The sequence below is a fragment of the Lactuca virosa genome, chromosome 2 (assembly GCF_052849685.1).
Source record: "Lactuca virosa cultivar CGN04683 chromosome 2, Lactuca_virosa_CGN04683_v6, whole genome shotgun sequence".
NCBI lineage: Eukaryota > Viridiplantae > Streptophyta > Magnoliopsida > Asterales > Asteraceae > Lactuca > Lactuca virosa.
In genome coordinates, this window is record NC_136427.1 from 42,281,026 (window position 1) to 42,300,902 (window position 19,877).

General features: G+C 38.8%; 1 protein-coding gene across 1 annotated transcript; it reads right to left on the reverse strand.

The window, feature by feature from the left end:
* Window positions 1-192: 192 nt before the first annotated feature.
* On the reverse strand, window positions 193-9,599 carry LOC145157394 (TMV resistance protein N-like). The gene is made up of 7 exons (XM_079076439.1): window positions 8,951-9,599; window positions 8,435-8,582; window positions 3,174-3,662; window positions 1,926-3,027; window positions 1,490-1,810; window positions 1,263-1,373; window positions 193-909 (listed from the first exon to the last, which is right to left on the reverse strand). Exons 1-7 carry the CDS (start codon window positions 9,597-9,599, stop codon window positions 193-195), a joined length of 3,537 nt encoding a protein of 1,178 aa, XP_078932565.1.
* Between the last annotated feature and the right edge of the window lie 10,278 nt (window positions 9,600-19,877).

Below are 19,877 nucleotides of genomic sequence, written 5' to 3' on the forward strand. Positions count from 1 at the left end.
AAAAGTAACAATTAAATTATGTAACCATGTGACTGTAAGTAGAAAACAATTCATAAGTAGCAGTGTTACAGTTTAACATGTCTTTAAATGAAAAACGTAAAAATACAAAATCATTTAGGTTTAAACAAAACTAAATTTCAAAATACCATGGTAAAGCAAACTCCTTTTTGGTGGTTGTTGTTCGTCGTATCTTTATTTAAATCCAACAATTTTTAGACCTTTCAATAAAGAAATACTCCGTGGAAGATGGCTTATTCCTGTCCCTTCTAGATTTAACTCTTCTAAACATTCCAAGTCTCCTAGTTTCTCGGGCAATCCCTCAAGTTGATCACAGTAGCGAATGTAAAGCTTTCTGAGAAGTTTCAAATTACAGATGCTACTTGGAACATCTCTTATCTTGCATTGTCCTAGACTTAGTTCCTTCAAAGATTCTAATAGGCCAAGATCCTCGGGTAACTTCTTAATACCTTTACAACCATCAAGAAGTAGAGTTTTCAGATGTGTCAACATACAAATGCTGTTAGGGAGATGCTTGAGAGGCGTATAACCTAATTCTAGAGTTTCTAAACTCTCTAAGTGGCCAAGATCCTCCGGTAATTCCTCTATGGCACTACCTTCAAGGTCAAGGTGTTTTAGATGTCGTAAATGAACACATATGCCTGATTGAAGTCTCCTGAGGTTTTTGCACCCATAGAGCTTTAGAGAAACGAGGTTTTGAAGATTTCCAATGAAAGAGGGTAGTTCTTGGATATTATTCCTTGGGATTATATCTGAGAACTGCGTGAGATCTAAACAACATAGATTAAGAAACTGAAGTGACTCCAACTGTTTGATAAAAGAAATTGATTTTAATCTCTTGCAATCATTCAAGTATATGTAGACAAGCCTTCTCAGAGATCCAATAGGCACCTCAAGTTCTACCAAATTATAACAATTTTTCAATAATTAATTTCTCGAGATTCGGAACTAAGCCACAATCAAGGGTCGTCAAACTTGAATAGCTGAAGTCCAGGAAAATGAGGTTTTCAAGGACCTATGAGAATTTAACAAGAACAAAAAGTAGATTAATATTGTAGTAATAGTATATTAACAATCAGATGTATAGCAGCAAACTAAATCAAGCAAAAGAACTCTGTTTGATATAAATCACATAGATCATGAACCTGAAGCAATTCCAACTGTTTGATAAACGAAACAGCATCGAGACTCCGGCACCAAAGTAAGTCTAACCGGGCAAGCCTTCTTAAAGATCCATGGGGGGCATTAAGTTTCACCAAATCAGAGCATTTTTTAAGGTTTAACTTCTCGAGATTTGGAAGTAAGCCACAATCAAGGATCGTCAAATCTGAATGGCTCATGTCAAGATATCTGAGGTTATTAAGCACCTATCATAAGCAAGAAAGAGAAAGAGATGAATATTAATTAATGCAGTAATAAGCATACAATAACAGTATAATGAAATCATACAATAGAGCATTAATTAAAACATTCTACCTTTCTTTTCCCCCTCTTCCCATAGTCGTTTAATTCTTCCATAAGGCATTTCAAGTGCAACCAGATTATTTGCCTGAAATGTTTTAGGTAAAAAGGAATGAGGGTAACCTCGCCAGTTCAGAAATCGTAACGCATTTGGCAAGTGTTTTCCAACTTCAACCCCCTCCAACAAATCACTGGTCGAAGAAGTCACCTGAAGCAATCTAAGTTTCTTCATGTTTCCAAAACCTTGTGTAAGAATTCTACAACGACAGATACCCTGCTCGCATAGCAACGGATATGTGTGAGTTGCTATAGCTCTTGTTGCTTCAGTAACCTGTAATCCAAGAACAGTCATCATGAGACTCCCGCCATAAGTAATCAAACCATGTTAGTTTTCCCTTCCAGCTTTTATATATATTTAAGCAACTAGTTAATTACTTAATCCTTACCAAGTCATCAGTCAATACATCTTCAATCTCCCCTCGAATCCACAACCGGGTATGTCTGATGGGATCAGCAGGGTGCAACCGACAAACAATATTCCGGCCTAGTTCTTGTATATGGTCATGCATGCCTAACTCCTGATTACGTGAAATAGTTATGAGAGATCTTTGTTCAAGAACTCTCAAGCCAATCCTAGCGTGGAATCCACAACATTCAAGTGCTCTAATAGCATCGTCTTTCCGCCAACCTTTTAGTAAGCATGCAACATCTAGGAATATATCCTTGTAATCATGATCGAGGCTGGTATAGCTTAATTCCAATTTTTCGAGGGTTTTTTTCAATGGAATTTTTTTTAATCTTTCCAGTGCATCTTTCCATTCAAGCTCATCTTTAACGCAGAGAAATGAACCCAAAACTTTGATCGTTAAGGGAAGACCCGCAGCATAATGGACAGCTTGGAGTGATAGCTCTTTGCACATTTTAATTGGAATATCTTTACCAAATGCATACCTATTAAAGACGCGAGTTGCATCAGATTGTGATAAAAGGGTGACGTCATGAATCGCTTTCACTCCGTGGGCAACGAGTAATTGCTCATCTCTTGTTGTAATAATTATTCTACTTCCTTGTTTAAACCAATTAAGCTCACCAGCTAATGCCTCCAGCTGGTCTAAGTGATCCACATCGTCCACAACAAGAAGAACCTTTTTACCACACAACTTCTTTTTCATTAAGGTTTTCCCATCACGAACACTCGATTTGGTGAAATTTCCATCCTTTATCACATTGCAAAGCACTTGTTTTTGCAACAATTGCAACCCAAACATCGATGATTTTGAAACTTCCCTAATGTTCCCAATGATGCTTTTAACTTCAAACGGAAAACATATTTTGTCAAAAACAGCTGTGGCCAAATTCGTCTTCCCACCGCCTCTAATCCCCTTGATACCTATCATACGAACATATTCAACATCCATTTCCAAAGAGGAAAGTATATCTCGTATACGGCTCTCCATGCCTAATAAGTATTCATTGGCTTTTAAGTTAGTCGAACGTAACTCGAGTGAAATCTTCTGAACAATTCTTTTGATGACTTTGGCTTCATGCCTGTAGAATAAGGGGAGAGTCAATCAGCTTCTCGTATGAACAATAATTTAAGAACTATAACGTATATATATCAAGTAACAAAATTCAATTTGAGATAAAAATTTTCAATACAAGAATTTTATTAAAACACTAAGAAAGAGTCATACCCATCATCGGTATTCCTCAAATCCCACCCAGCTAAACCAGCTGCTCCTTCCATAGCCTTTATCCACTTTACAGCATCTGGCTTGTTCTTATTTTCGGCAAAAGCTGTTTCAACCAGCTTACGTTGATGGCGGACGTCCGTGGGATCCACGTCAAACAACACAGGGTAAGCAATCTGCTGGGTAGTGTCGGCGTTCTGACACTCCATAATCTTCACAAGCTCATCCAAACACCAGGTGGAAGTTGCATAGGCTTTTGAGAAAATAATGATGTGGAATTTTGACTCTTCAATGGACTCGAAGAGATCATCTTTGATCCTTTTTCCTTTCTTGAGATTCTCATCATCCTTGAAAGTCTCAATTTCTTGCCACTGAAGAGCAACATAAAGATGATCAAGAAATTTCTTACGGACGTCTTGGCCTGCAAAGCTCAAGAACACATCATACTTATAGCTTTTCTGAATGGACGGTGTTGAATAAGACGCCACTGAACTGAACTTATATGTTAACAGGTCCTATAAAATCAAATATTCGCTGCTGGAAATCTTTAGGAAATGAAAAGACACTAGAGATCATATGTATAAACCCTCGAGATGTTGATTGACATGTGAACTCTGTGTTTGGTTGGTGAAATTGGGTGGGGATTAGATTCCTCGTATGGGAAATAATAATTTATTCATATGGATACAAAAAGTAGTTGTTTTGCTCTTACATTTTAAAAAGTAGTTGTTATGCTCTTACATCAAGTTGATTAGTCCAACTTTGTATTTAGCACAAGTAACCGCTGGTTTTTCTATTTTTAATAATATTCAGCCGTTTGAAAAAAAAATCAAGTTGACACAAAACAGATAATCCGAAGTGGAGGTGCTGGTTTGAAAATTTTATTTAAAAATATAATTAATAAAAGAAGCAAAACATGGGATACGACTAGAACCAAAGATCAAGAATGACTTAGGGGTGAGCAAAAACCGAACCGATAACAAAAAAAACCGATGAAACCGCAACAAACCGCAACTGAAAAACTGAAACCGATGCAAAAACCGAGAATGTGGATTTTATTTTCACAAAAACCGAAGTTATTGGTGCGGTGTGGTTTTTATCTAGAAACCAGTCCATGAAAATCGAACCGCACCGAAGGCGTATAAACAATAAATCACTAATTTATATTATATACATATTAATTAAAAGACTAATATATACTATATGTCGAATATAATGGTACTTAGATTTAACGATTAAACTTTAATATCTTTAATTTCTCATAAGTCATAACATTATATAACCTTTGTGCTTCTGTAACGGTGTAACCACATGTGGGCAATAAGTAAAAATGAAATAGAAAAAAATAAGTTTAGGGTACAAATTAATCAACTTCAAAAACTCAAAATCAAACAAATGTCAAAATATTCAACAAAACAACACAAAATTAATTGAACGTCAAAACTTTTAACGAATCAAAATAAAACCAAATCAGTGAATATAGAAAATCACACCATATGCTTTACTCGGTTTAAAACCGACATCGCACCGATACAAACCGAAACCGCATTTAAAAACCGCAAAACCGAACCATTGAAAAACCGCACCCAACGGTTTTTAAAATGCAAAAACCGCACCATGCGGTTTGTGGTTCGGTTTGGCCCTAAAACCGCACCAAACCGCACCATGCTCACCCCTAAAGGATGTACCAGAGGCATTCATTACCAGCATCTCACCGCCTTTTCACAGCAATTTGGTTTCCTTCTTAATCGACCTGGTTACTGAAAACGGGTCTACTGCCATTTTCATATATCAAAGCTTCGATTTGCTTCTTGGAACATTTAACTACATCTAAACCATATCTCTTTTCAAGAACAATGTTTGTAAGTAAACAATTTGAATGAAATCATATCAAAACCAAGTTTAATCATCCTTGGTTGATCTGTGGACGAAATCTGATCAAAGGAACTCAACCAAGCACAAAAGAACCTTTAAAATTTACTGAATTCAAGGTTTTGTAAAGAAAATACCAGCTTCCTTCCTCTCCTTAATTAGTTCATACACCCTTTCTCTTGATTTTCTTTAGTTTATTTTTGTTTTTTTATTTTTTTTTATTTATTATTATTTTTTTTGGGTGGATTGTAATTGTAGTGGTTTTACATTTCTATAAGGGCATCCACAACATTATTTTTTTTACATCTCATACAACTCTATTAATTTTTTTTCTACAATGTATTGAACTATATAGTTCAACAGAAAATTACAAAACCTAATTTATAGTGTATATTTAAGAATTAAAAATTTCCTTTTTCCCATTGAAGAGTTCGATGACCATTGAATTCCAAATCCATTGAATGCCAAAGTGGTATCTCACTATGGTAGAGTTTGATTCATTGAATGACAAATAGGCTTGTCACCTCATTAAACCCTCGAATTGGACTCACCATTGTGGATGTTTTAACTCCCAACAAAATTTTAGTGCATTAAATTTTAGTCTTTGTGGATAACATTTGTAAAGCATTAAACCTTCCCTTTTATTCAAACGATTCTACTTACAACTAAAACCTTACTACATAAAACCCACTACAAAAAAATGTTACTTAGTGAGGAAAATAAAATGGTCACTACCAATAAAATGATTAGTCACTAAATGATTTAGTGACCAAAAATTTAATCGTCACTATAGGTCCGTCACCAAACTGATTAGAGACCAAAGTATATAAGTGGTCACTAAATAGTGACTAAAGTGTAGTGGACGCTATATCTGTGACGACTCATTATGTCACAAAAAATAGTCACCAATCAATGAAAGTCCTCACTAGTTTGTGTAATTAGTGACCATAAAATTTTTCACTATCTTATCCCATTAGTGACAATAAAAGGTCCTCATTCTTTTATCTAATTAGTGACCATAAAAGGTCATCATCTTTTTACCCGGTCAGTGACAATAAAAACATGTCACTGTTTTATTCAATTATTAACCATAAAAAACGTCACTTATTTTCGTTGTAATATTGTTATACCTCCCTTCGAGATACGATAAGGGAAGAAGCGTAGGACCCTAGTTTGTAGGGAGAGGTTGGGCAGAGAGTGATAGGGGGCACTAATGTTGTGATCAAGACCACTAGGATGATTTAGTAGGTGAGAGAAAGACTTCAGACTGCACAAAGTCAGAAGAAAAGCTATGTAGATCGATGTTGGTCTAATATTGAGTTCCAGGTCGGGATTGATAAGTTTTCTATGCCTCCACTAGTACAAAACTAGCCTAGGCGTCGGTTTTTTAAAGTTGGGTGGTGTCGGTTTTCTTTTTTCTCATCACTAACGGCCATAAACTAATTCACATGATTGTTTCCATGACAGTTTACTGAAAAATGAGTCACCATTGCAAATCAGACTTCACACATTAACATCGGTTTTATATAAAAAAGTGACAAGTAGTGTGACGACCGAAAACGGTGGCCAAATGTCGTCTTTTATAAGTTATTTTATTTTATTTGTACATTTACCTTGTGTCGGTTATTAAGAGAGACATAAGGTGTTGAAGTTTCATTTTAAATGATTAAATCTTATATTGAAATGTGTAACATGAAAAAACCCTTGACAAGTCGAGCCACATTCGAAAATGATGGCCAAATGTTATCTTTTATAATAGGTTTTTTATGTTATATTTACGTTTACCTTGTGTCTGGTATTAAGTGAGACGTAAAGACATAAGGTGATAAAGTATAATTTTAAGTGATATCTTATATTGGAATTTGTTACATGAAAAACTCATGACAAGTAGTGCGATGGTCAACAACGGTGGCCAAATGTCATCTTTAATAACAGGTTTTTTTATTTAATATGTACCTTAATTTACGTTGTAAATCCTATATTGGAAATTTTCAGATAAAAAAACCCATGACAGAGTAAACAACAATCTAAATCTATGTATTAAAAACCTGTTTTCATTTGAACCAGTGTGATTACCGATTCTCGGTTCAACCGTCGATCTACATCTAACAGTGGAATGCGTTGGCCTTCAAGTTATGTACACTTGATTGATCGAGTTATTCAATTTTCTTGGGAAATAGACTGCATTTTTAATGGCCTAAGTGAAATCCAACTATCCATGTAACATCCCAAAAATCAAAGCAATTTAAAAATTTCAAAATCAACCATTTAACATCATTGTTTACAAAAGAGCCATTGTTTCCGAAAACATTATTTCAAAATCAAAGTTTTCCCAAGACCCGAAGACATAAAAAATAGAAAGTTGTGTACAATCACACCTTTGCCTTCCCACGATCCTCGAAAGTACCTTAAACCATAAACTAAAACTGTAAGCCAAAGCTTAGTGAGTTCCCCCAAAGTACCAGCACGCCACAACAAACAAGCATACAATATGAACAACCAACCTGACTGGATTGCCTCGTAGGTCCTATAGCTTATCTGGACAGCTCTACGAGCCTTCGGCATGACTAGAACGCCTCGCAGGGCCTACGGCCTATCCAGACCACTCTACGAGCCTTGGACATGACTGGAACACCTCGCAGGGCCTACAGCCTATCCGGACCGCTCCACGGGTCGCCGACTTGATTGGACCGCCTCGCAGGCCTACTTCCTATCCGGTCGTCCCCGGGTGTTTTATCCTACAACACAAAGCAAGACCACCTAAACCCAACACAACATGTCGACCTATGCAACAAATAAACATAACAGAGAGCCATCAAATACATATAATCATACGGATCCACCGAACAACTACAACTATCATATCACAATCCAAACCAAGATAAATAATCTAGTGGGTCGGCATTGGTGTCTTCGACACACGGGTACAGTGAGGAAAACTCACCTCACAATTTGGCGAATATATCTGAACAATACACTGTTCCGACTACCAGCTCTACAGGTCACCTATTGAACAGATAGAGACCAAGGCTTTACTATAGCTCAAACTACCCTTAAGTCAAACCTGGTCAACCGTGGTTAAAGTCAAAGTCAACAGTCAATGTCCAAAAGTCAATATTTCTTGCCAGCAGAGTACGCCCTACATACCAAGAGAATACGCCCAACGTACTCTGATGTTGACCAAAAGTGTGGTGCTGACCGCGTATGTGCAACGTACCACCACACCTAGCGTATGCAGCCCATTTCCAAAACTCCATTAAGAGCTTATTCGATTAATCCCTTACATCCAAAACTCAGATCCAAGCCCAAAATGATGTCCTAAGTCATAAAGTTTCCAACTTTATGACTTTGTATGACTATTTCGTCTTAAGAATATCACAAATTTCTTTTACAGATTTGCAGTTGATGATAAGATCAAAAATGTCAGGAGGAACTCCACATGAGATTTCATAGAAGCAATTTCGACTTTCTCCATCTTTTCTATGTCATTGTTGGTAGGTCTGGTCATTGCAAGTTGACCATCTTCAAGTATGACTTGAGCTTGATCAGTGACAAGGGATATAAGGACATGTCATTGTTGGTAGGTATGGATTTTTTAAAGAAAGTTAAAAAGCAACCACTATGGCTTGATATCAATGGTGTGAAATTATAAGTTAATCTCGTGGATCTTGATGAAGCTCAACAATAAAAGAGAGAGAAATTGTAAAGGAAAAGTAACAACAACATATATCGTTAAATGTAAGCAAGATAGAGAGATACTTGTGGAAACATAACTTGGTTTGGTGTTAAACACAAGTTATTATACAATGAACAACAAAGTATGAATAATGAAGGGCATAAGATATAAAAGATAAGGAGGTTTGCATTTAACTTGATATATGTGTTGTCAGTGTGTGTTATAGGTAAACCTGAACCATCTCCAAGGACTATCTCATCGGGACCTCCATACTCCGATACGCTGTGAAGGGTATTTTTGTCAGAGGTTACATGATTGGATGCACCAGTATCAAAAAGCCATGAGGGAGATCCTGGGGCCGACGTGGTAACATTGGCAACTGGGGTTGTTGATTTGGTAAGGTCAGTGATGACATTGTTCTCCTTTAGGAATCGAGCAAGTTTGCGACAGTCCTTAGTAAGGTGCCCTGGAATGTTGCAGTATTGACAGAAGTGATTGTTTTTGTTGGTACGATGGCCATAAGAGTTATTATTTGGCCAGTAAGATTGGGGTGTTCCTTTTGACATGTGAGAGGGAAAAGGCAGGGTGTTGTTCCTGGAGAAAGAGTTGTTGTATGTGAGATTATTGGATCCCTGTTGACGGGAAGTGTAATTGGCGGTAACGGGAATTGAGTCAAGAGTTGAGGGTATATCCTTGAGGGCTCCTTCATAATCTGTGAGTTTGTCAAAGAGCTCGGAGTAGGACTGGGGGTTGTCTCGTACCTTGATAGCTGCAGCAATGGTACTGTATTCTTCCCCAAGTTGTGAGACGATGTGGACCATGAGGTCTTCTTTAGAGACATGGCTTTGGGCAAGTGCTAGATCATCAGCAATGGCCCGCATTTCTTGAAGGAATTATGAGATGGATCGAGTTCCTTTAGGGTTCTTGGCAAGTTTGGACTTTAAGGAGATGATTCTGGACCTTGAGGATGAGGAAAAGCTTGAGTGTAGCCGAGTCCATGCTTCTTGAGCTGTAGCTGCAGATGAGATGAGAGGTTGTATTGAGTCTGAACAACTCCCCAATATAGCGCTGAATATCATTTGATCTCTGCGATGCCATGGAAGGTAATCAGGATTTGTTATCTTTTTTCCTTCCTTGTCGGTGACTGTTGTCGAAGGTTGAGTAGAGGTGTCGATGATGTGGTTACCAAGTTCAAGACTGATCAAAGTGGATTCGACTTGTTTTCTCCATACCGGGTAATTATTGGGTGTGAGTTTGATGGTTAGATGAGTAGCAGCGGTAATGTGAGTGATGTTTTTGGTGGTCATCGATGAACCCTAATTGAGGGTTGAGGGTTTTATATGAGAAGATAGGAAGAGGATCAAATCTCGTGAGAGCAAGGTAGCTCTGATACCATATAAACAGAGATGTGAGAGTGAATTGGTTATATTATTATGCACATACAGGGAGTGGCTTAAATAGCCAGAGAATACAAGTAACATGGGATAAACTAGGAAGGTTTATAGGGAAAATACAGCTGTAGGAGGCTAAGTAATTACAGGGAAATATTCTAATTATATAAAAGATAATATACATATCTTATTCCTTAATATATTTTTCTTTGTTCTTTGTTCTAATTAATCCATAAATAGTTTTCAAAACTCAGTTTAGCACAATATACAAGTGTAAACTGAAACAAGAAAAGCTAAGAAAAAAATAAGTACACCACAAGGTGAAAAATGAAAACATGATGACTCAAAATACTTCAATAGTAACAATGGAAAAATATAAACCGTTAAGTGATAAAAAGTAACAATTAAATTATGTAACCATGTGACTGTGAGTAGAAAACAATTCATAAGTAGCAGTGTTACAGTTTAACATGTCTTTAAATGAAAAACGTAAAAATACAAAATCATTTAGGTTTAAACAAAACTAAATTTCAAAATACCATGGTAAAGCAAACTCCTTTTTGGTGGTTGTTGTTCGTCATATCTTTATTTAAATCCAACAATTTTTAGACCTTTCAATAAAGAAATACTCCGTGGAAGATGGCTTATTCCTGTCCCTTCTAGATTTAACTCTTCTAAACATTCCAAGTCTCCTAGTTTCTCGGGCAATCCCTCAAGTTGATCACAGTAGCGAATGTAAAGCTTTCTGAGAAGTTTCAAATTACAGATGCTACTTGGAACATCTCTTATCTTGCATTGTCCTAGACTTAGTTCCTTCAAAGATTCTAATAGGCCAAGATCCTCGGGTAACTTCTTAATACCTTTACAACCATCAAGAAGTAGAGTTTTCAGATGTGTCAACATACAAATGCTGTTAGGGAGATGCTTGAGAGGCGTATAACCTAATTCTAGAGTTTCTAAACTCTCTAAGTGGCCAAGATCCTCCGGTAATTCCTCTATGGCACTACCTTCAAGGTCAAGGTGTTTTAGATGTCGTAAATGAACACATATGCCTGATTGAAGTCTCCTGAGGTTTTTGCACCCATAGAGCTTTAGAGAAACGAGGTATTGAAGATTTCCAATGAAAGAGGGTAGTTCTTGGATATTATTCCTTGGGATTATATCTGAGAACTGCGTGAGATCTAAACAACATAGATTAAGAAACTGAAGTGACTCCAACTGTTTGATAAAAGAAATTGATTTTAATCTCTTGCAATCATTCAAGTATATGTAGACAAGCCTTCTCAGAGATCCAATAGGCACCTCAAGTTCTACCAAATTATAACAATTTTCAATAATTAATTTCTCGAGATTCGGAACTAAGCCACAATCAAGGGTCGTCAAACTTGAATAGCTGAAGTCCAGGAAAATGAGGTTTTCAAGGACCTATGAGAATTTAACAAGAACAAAAAGTAGATTAATATTGTAGTAATAGTATATTAACAATCAGATGTATAGCAGCAAACTAAATCAAGCAAAAGAACTCTGTTTGATATAAATCACATAGATCATGAACCTGAAGCAATTCCAACTGTTTGATAAACGAAACAGCATCGAGACTCCGGCACCAAAGTAAGTCTAACCGGGCAAGCCTTCTTAAAGATCCATGGGGGGCATTAAGTTTCACCAAATCAGAGCATTTTTTAAGGTTTAACTTCTCAAGATTTGGAAGTAAGCCACAATCAAGGATCGTCAAATCTGAATGGCTCATGTCAAGATATCTGAGGTTATTAAGCACCTATCATAAGCAAGAAAGAGAAAGAGATGAATATTAATTAATGCAGTAATAAGCATACAATAACAGTATAATGAAATCATACAATAGAGCATTAATTAAAACATTCTACCTTTCTTTTCCCCCTCTTCCCATAGTCGTTTAATTCTTCCATAAGGCATTTCAAGTGCAACCAGATTATTTGCCTGAAATGTTTTAGGTAAAAAGGAATGAGGGTAACCTCGCCAGTTCAGAAATCGTAACGCATTTGGCAAGTGTTTTCCAACTTCAACCCCCTCCAACAAATCACTGGTCGAAGAAGTCACCTGAAGCAATCTAAGTTTCTTCATGTTTCCAAAACCTTGTGTAAGAATTCTACAACGACAGATACCTTGCTCGCATAGCAACGGATATGTGTGAGTTGCTATAGCTCTTGTTGCTTCAGTAACCTGTAATCCAAGAACAGTCATCATGAGACTCCCGCCATAAGTAATCAAACCATGTTAGTTTTGTTGAACACGACTCTTTGTATGGGAAACAAAAAGACTTTTATTAAGACACTTAAGAAGACCTTACACTTTGTGAGACTACTACACACTTTGCTCTCTTTGAGGCTTTCTTGGATGGTTTGGAGCAAATGAGCTCCACACCTATTTATAGGCCTCTTAGGAAGGTTCTAGATACTAGTATACACTTACTACCTACTAGATAACTCTAGAACTATCTAACATACTCTATATGCTTCCATATGTTTCTAGAATATTCTACCATGTTCTGGAGAGGTCTAGGTTGCTCCAGTGTCTTCTAGAATGATCCATAACCTTCCAGGGTCTTCCATGTCCTTCTAGAGTATTCTAGACTCTTCCGGTGTATTCCGGAGTCTTCCATAGTCTTCCATAATGTTCTAGAATCTTCTAGAGCGTTCTAGAACAAGCTAAAGTCTTCTAGATAATATTTGTTCTATTGGGCTAGTGATGATCTTTAACACTCCCCCTCAGCACTAGCCCTCATTCTTTGTACCATGTTAAGCTGACAACGAAAACCTTCATATTTTCCAATACTCAGTCCTTTGGTGAACAAGTCTGCTATTTGGTCATCGGTCTTGATCTGTCGCATCTCAATTTCTTCCATCAAGACTTTCTCTCTGATAAAGTGATAATGCACTTCCACATGCTTTGTTCTAGCATGAAATACTGGATTTTCTGCCAGCCGAATTGCAGATTGGTTATCGCAGTGAAGTGGTACCGCATAGTCAACTTTTTGATGTAAGTCCTCCATTAGGAGTACCAACCATGTACTTTCTTGAGCTGCTACGGCCGCTGCTTTGTACTCCGCTTCTGTGGTTGACAATGATACGGTTGGTTGTCTTTTACTACACCATGCTATTGGCCCCGACCCAAGCTTGAACACATACCCAGTGGTTGATCTTCGGGTATCATGGTCTCCTGCATAGTCAGCATCACAATATCCAACCAACTTGCAGTCTTCTCCTTTTTTATACAAGAGACCATAGTCAATTGTACCTTTGACATATCTTAAGATCCGTCGGGCAGCATCCAAATGAGGTTTCTTCGGATTTTGCATGTATCGACTCATAACTCCAACTGCATAAGCAATGTCAGGCCGAGATAAAGTTAGGTAGATAAGACTACCTACTAGTTGTCGATACATCGTTCCATCGTCCAACTCTTTTCCTTCATTAGCACATATCTTGGTATTTGGCTCTATTGGTGTTGATACTGGCTTACACTCCAACATGCCAAACTTTTGAAGTATATCTCTTGTATACTTTTGTTGGCAGAGGAACAACCCTTCCTTTGTACGATCAACTTCTAACCCCAAGAAGTGTTTAAGCTCCCCCAGCTCTTTCATTTGGAATCGCACCGATAGATTTTCTCTTGTTTGATGGATTTCTCTTTCGTCATCCCCGGTGATGATCAAGTCATCCACATAAACCAACACAATTGCCAACTTCCCTTCTTTTTCTTTGACGAACAGGCTTGAGTCTGCATGTGCAACTGAATAACCACTTCGGGTAAGAAATTCAGCAATCTTACCATACCAGGCTCTTGGTGCCTGCTTCAATCCGTAAAGAGCTTTTCTCAGCTTGCACACATGAGTGGGATTAACTGCATCCTCAAATCCCTTTGGTTGGTTCATGTAGATCTCCCGATCTAATTCTCCATGCAGGAAAGCATTCTTCACATCCATCTGCCATAATTTCCAGTCTTTACTAGCTGCAAGAGCTAGCAGCACCCGTACAGTAGTTATCTTCGCCACTGGACTAAATGTTTCATCATAGTCCAATCCATATTGTTGTGAGAACCCTCGAGCCACCAAACGAGCCTTGTATCTTTCAATTGATCCATCTGTGCGTCGCTTTAATTTATAAACCCACTTGCAGGAAATGGGTTTTATATCTCTTGGTCTTGGTACCAGTTCCCACGTTTGATTCTGCTTTAAGGCTGTAACTTCTTCTTCCATTGCCTTCTGCCAAGCTTTATTCTTAATTGCTTCTTCATATGTCTCCGGCTCTTTAACACCGTCTTCTAAAATAGCCGCATTAGCATACTTGGGATTAGGCTTTCGGATTCTTTCCGTCCTTCGAAGTTGTGGAGGCGGCGTCTCCCTTTCACCGGCATTACTTCTTTGAGTTACTTCTTGCTCAATGACATCAGTGTCGCTCAGATCTTCAGGTGTATCAACACTTGACCAAATGTGTGCAGTTTGCTCCCCCATCTTTTGTTTTAAAACTTCTTCAATATTTTCCGAGTCTGGTAATACTTTCTTCTCTAAGGACCACCATGAAGATGCTTCATCGAACACTACATCTCTTGAAGTGTAGCATCTTCCGCTTGTTGGATCACAACACCTCCATCCTTTTCTTTGATTGTCATATCCAACAAATATACACCTGACTGCTTTCTTGTCAAACTTGCTACGTAAATGACTAGGTACAAATACGTAGCAGACACAACCAAATACTCGAAAGTAGCTAACAGTAGGTTTCATGTTCCATAGTGTCTCAAATGGTGAGATGAAACCTAACCTTGGTTGGGGAAGTTTATTGATCACATGGGCAGCAGTTCGCATTGCTTCAGCCCAAAATCTTCCTGGGACATTCTTCGCGTGTAGCATGCTTCGACAAATTTCTGCAAGATGTCGATTCTTTCTCTCAGCTACACCATTTTGTTGAGGTGTGTTGGCACATGTGAATTGATGACGTATACCACATTCTTTTAGATAGCTATTGAATTCTTCCGAGGTGTATTCTCCTCCATTGTCTGAGCGTAGACACCAAATCTTCTTTCTCACTTCTCCTTCGACCGTTGTCTTGAATTCTAGAAACTTTGAGAATGTTTCAGATTTTTCTTTCATGAAGAAAACCCACACATATCTCGAATAATCATCAATGAATGTCACCATGTACCGCATCCCGCTAATTGATGTCTGCTTGACTGGACCGAACACATCCGAGTGAATTAACTCTAGTGGCTTCTTTGCTCTAAAATTTGACTCCTTGTATGGTAATTGATGAGCTTTACCATACTGACATCCAGCACAAACAACATCTGTTTTAACTTCAAGTTGAGGTAAGCCACTGAGCATGGATTTCTCCATTATTACCTTCAACTTGTGATAACCAACATGTCCCAGCCGTGCATGCCATAGATCTGCTGTCTCGTTCTTACGAGTCTTATCTACATAGGCAGACTCTGCGGAGAGAACATAGACGGACTCCACTCTCCGTCCTTCCATTGTTGGATTTTCTGATATTTTAAGATCTCGATAGACATTCCATGTCCTTCTAGAGTATTCTAGACTCTTCCGGTGTATTCCGGAGTCTTCCATAGTCTTCCATCATGTTCTAGAATCTTCTAGAGCGTTCTAGAACAAGCTAAAGTCTTCTAGATAATATTTGTTCTATTGGGCTAGTGATGATCTTTAACACTCCCCCTCAGCACTAGCCCTCATTCTTCGTACCATGTTAAGCTGACAACGAAAACCTTCACATTTTCCAATACTCAGTCCTTTGGTGAACAAGTCTGCTATTTGGTCATCGGTCTTGATCTGTCGCATCTCAATTTCTTCCATCAAGACTTTCTCTCTGATAAAGTGATAATGCACTTCCACATGCTTTGTTCTAGCATGAAATACTGGATTTTCTGCCAGCCGAATTGCAGATTGGTTATCGCAGTGAAGTGGTACCGCATAGTCAACTTTTTGATGTAAGTCCTCCATTAGGAGTACCAACCATGTACTTTCTTGAGCTGCTACGGCCGCTGCTTTGTACTCCGCTTCTGTGGTTGACAATGATACGGTTGGTTGTCTTTTACTACACCATGCTATTGGCCCCGACCCAAGCTTGAACACATACCCAGTGGTTGATCTTCGGGTATCATGGTCTCCTGCATAGTCAGCATCACAATATCCAACCAACTTGCAGTCTTCTCCTTTTTTATACAAGAGACCATAGTCAATTGTACCTTTGACATATCTTAAGATCCGTCGGGCAGCATCCAAATGAGGTTTCTTCGGATTTTGCATGTATCGACTCATAACTCCAACTGCATAAGCAATGTCAGGCCGAGATAAAGTTAGGTAGATAAGACTACCTACTAGTTGTCGATACATCGTTCCATCGTCCAACTCTTTTCCTTCATTAGCACATATCTTGGTATTTGGCTCTATTGGTGTTGATACTGGCTTACACTCCAACATGCCAAACTTTTGAAGTATATCTCTTGTATACTTTTGTTGGCAGAGGAACAACCCTTCCTTTGTACGATCAACTTCTAACCCCAAGAAGTGTTTAAGCTCCCCCAGCTCTTTCATTTGGAATCGCACCGATAGATTTTCTCTTGTTTGATGGATTTCTCTTTCGTCATCCCCGGTGATGATCAAGTCATCCACATAAACCAACACAATTGCCAACTTCCCTTCTTTTTCTTTGACGAACAGGCTTGAGTCTGCATGTGCAACTGAATAACCACTTCGGGTAAGAAATTCAGCAATCTTACCATACCAGGCTCTTGGTGCCTGCTTCAATCCGTAAAGAGCTTTTCTCAGCTTGCACACATGAGTGGGATTAACTGCATCCTCAAATCCCTTTGGTTGGTTCATGTAGATCTCCCGATCTAATTCTCCATGCAGGAAAGCATTCTTCACATCCATCTGCCATAATTTCCAGTCTTTACTAGCTGCAAGAGCTAGCAGCACCCGTACAGTAGTTATCTTCGCCACTGGACTAAATGTTTCATCATAGTCCAATCCATATTGTTGTGAGAACCCTCGAGCCACCAAACGAGCCTTGTATCTTTCAATTGATCCATCTGTGCGTCGCTTTAATTTATAAACCCACTTGCAGGAAATGGGTTTTATATCTCTTGGTCTTGGTACCAGTTCCCACATTTGATTCTGCTTTAAGGCTGTAACTTCTTCTTCCATTGCCTTCTGCCAAGCTTTATTCTTAATTGCTTCTTCATATGTCTCCGGCTCTTTAACACCGTCTTCTAAAATAGCCGCATTAGCATACTTGGGATTAGGCTTTCGGATTCTTTCCGTCCTTCGAAGTTGTGGAGGCGGCGTCTCCCTTTCACCGGCATTACTTCTTTGAGTTACTTCTTGCTCAATGACATTAGTGTCGCTCAGATCTTCAGGTGTATCAACACTTGACCAAATGTGTGCAGTTTGCTCCCCCATCTTTTGTTTTAAAACTTCTTCAATATTTTCCGAGTCTGGTAATACTTTCTTCTCTAAGGACCACCATGAAGATGCTTCATCGAACACTACATCTCTTGAAGTGTAGCATCTTCCGCTTGTTGGATCACAACACCTCCATCCTTTTCTTTGATTGTCATATCCAACAAATATACACCTGACTGCTTTCTTGTCAAACTTGCTACGTAAATGACTAGGTACAAATACGTAGCAGACACAACCAAATACTCGAAAGTAGCTAACAGTAGGTTTCATGTTCCATAGTGTCTCAAATGGTGAGATGAAACCTAACCTTGGTTGGGGAAGTTTATTGATCACATGGGCAGCAGTTCGCATTGCTTCAGCCCAAAATCTTCCTGGGACATTCTTCGCGTGTAGCATGCTTCGACAAATTTCTGCAAGATGTCGATTCTTTCTCTCAGCTACACCATTTTGTTGAGGTGTGTTGGCACATGTGAATTGATGACGTATACCACATTCTTTTAGATAGCTATTGAATTCTTCCGAGGTGTATTCTCCTCCATTGTCTGAGCGTAGACACCAAATCTTCTTTCTCACTTCTCCTTCGACCGTTGTCTTGAATTCTAGAAACTTTGAGAATGTTTCAGATTTTTCTTTCATGAAGAAAACCCACACATATCTCGAATAATCATCAATGAATGTCACCATGTACCGCATCCCGCTAATTGATGTCTGCTTGACTGGACCGAACACATCCGAGTGAATTAACTCTAGTGGCTTCTTTGCTCTAAAATTTGACTCCTTGTATGGTAATTGATGAGCTTTACCATACTGACATCCAGCACAAACAACATCTGTTTTAACTTCAAGTTGAGGTAAGCCACTGAGCATGGATTTCTCCATTATTACCTTCAACTTGTGATAACCAACATGTCCCAGCCGTGCATGCCATAGATCTGCTGTCTCGTTCTTACGAGTCTTATCTACATAGGCAGACTCTGCGGAGAGAACATAGACGGACTCCACTCTCCGTCCTTCCATTGTTGGATTTTCTGATATTTTAAGATCTCGATAGACCTTCACATCTTGTGGGCCAAACAAGACGTAGTTTCCTGATGATGTTAGTTGCGATACCGATAACAAGTTCTTCTTCATACCTGGCACGTGATAGACATTATGTAGTGACACCATGTCAGATTTATTACCAGGCATGATCGTTGTTTTGCCAATCTGAGCAATTGGAAGTCGTGCATTGTTGGCTGTAAGTACCATGCGACTCCCTTTGTACTCCTTCACGTCTTGTAGTTTGTTCTGATCACCAGTCATGTGATTGGAGCATCCTGAATCAATGATCCAGTCATTCTCATAGTTGATACGCTCTCCCATCATTGCCATGAGCGCCAACTCGTTTTCTTCTATGGCGCATAATGCCTCAGCATCCCATTCATCCTCTATTTCCTTTTTGGAAGTTACGACATTGCTTTCCACAGACTTTTTCTTTGACCAACAATCTTTGGACATGTGGCCCCACTTTCCACAATTGTTGCAGTTGCCTTCGAACCTCCTCCCCTGAGAACTCTTATTGTTGGTCTTTTGAGATCTCCATGGTTGTGAGGTTCCTGGCTGACTCTTCCCTTTGTCAGCATTTTTGTATCCTTCTTTAGAAGGTGGCTTGAAATTCCTCCGACTTTTACTTGTGTAGAGTGCTTCTTCTTCACTCTTCAGCGTGATGCCTCCCATTTGCTTAGCCATAGCTTCTTGGCTGGCCAACAAATTCTCAAACTCTACAAGTGATGGTTGAACGGGCCATCCTTGTACAGCAGTAACGAAGCTTCTATATTCCGGCCTCAGTCCATGGATGATGATCCTCTTCATTCGAGCTTCTGTAATGACGGATTGCGGATCTAGTTCAGTAATCTCCCGACATATCGACTTGACCTTGTGGAAATATTGAGCAATCGTCATGTCACGTTGTGAGATTGATAATAGCTCGTTCTCCAAAAGTTGTAGTCTTGTATCATTCTTCTTTGAGAAAAGCGTCACAAACGTGTCCCAAGCTTCTTTCGGTGTGTTCTCGTCCCGAATATGCTCCAACATCTCTTCTTCGATTGTGGTCTTCAAGGCAAACATTGCTTTGCCTGCTTTGATTTTCCATTTGCGTAGAGCGCCATTAACATCTTCCTCCGGAGGCGTGGTTTCGCTTCCGCCAACGACCTCCCATAGATCTTGTCCTTGTAAGTAGGACTTCATACATGTTTCCCATGTTTTGTAGTTGTTGTTGTTGAGTTTCTTGATTCCTCCGACGACTTGGAGATCACCCATCGTGTTGGCAG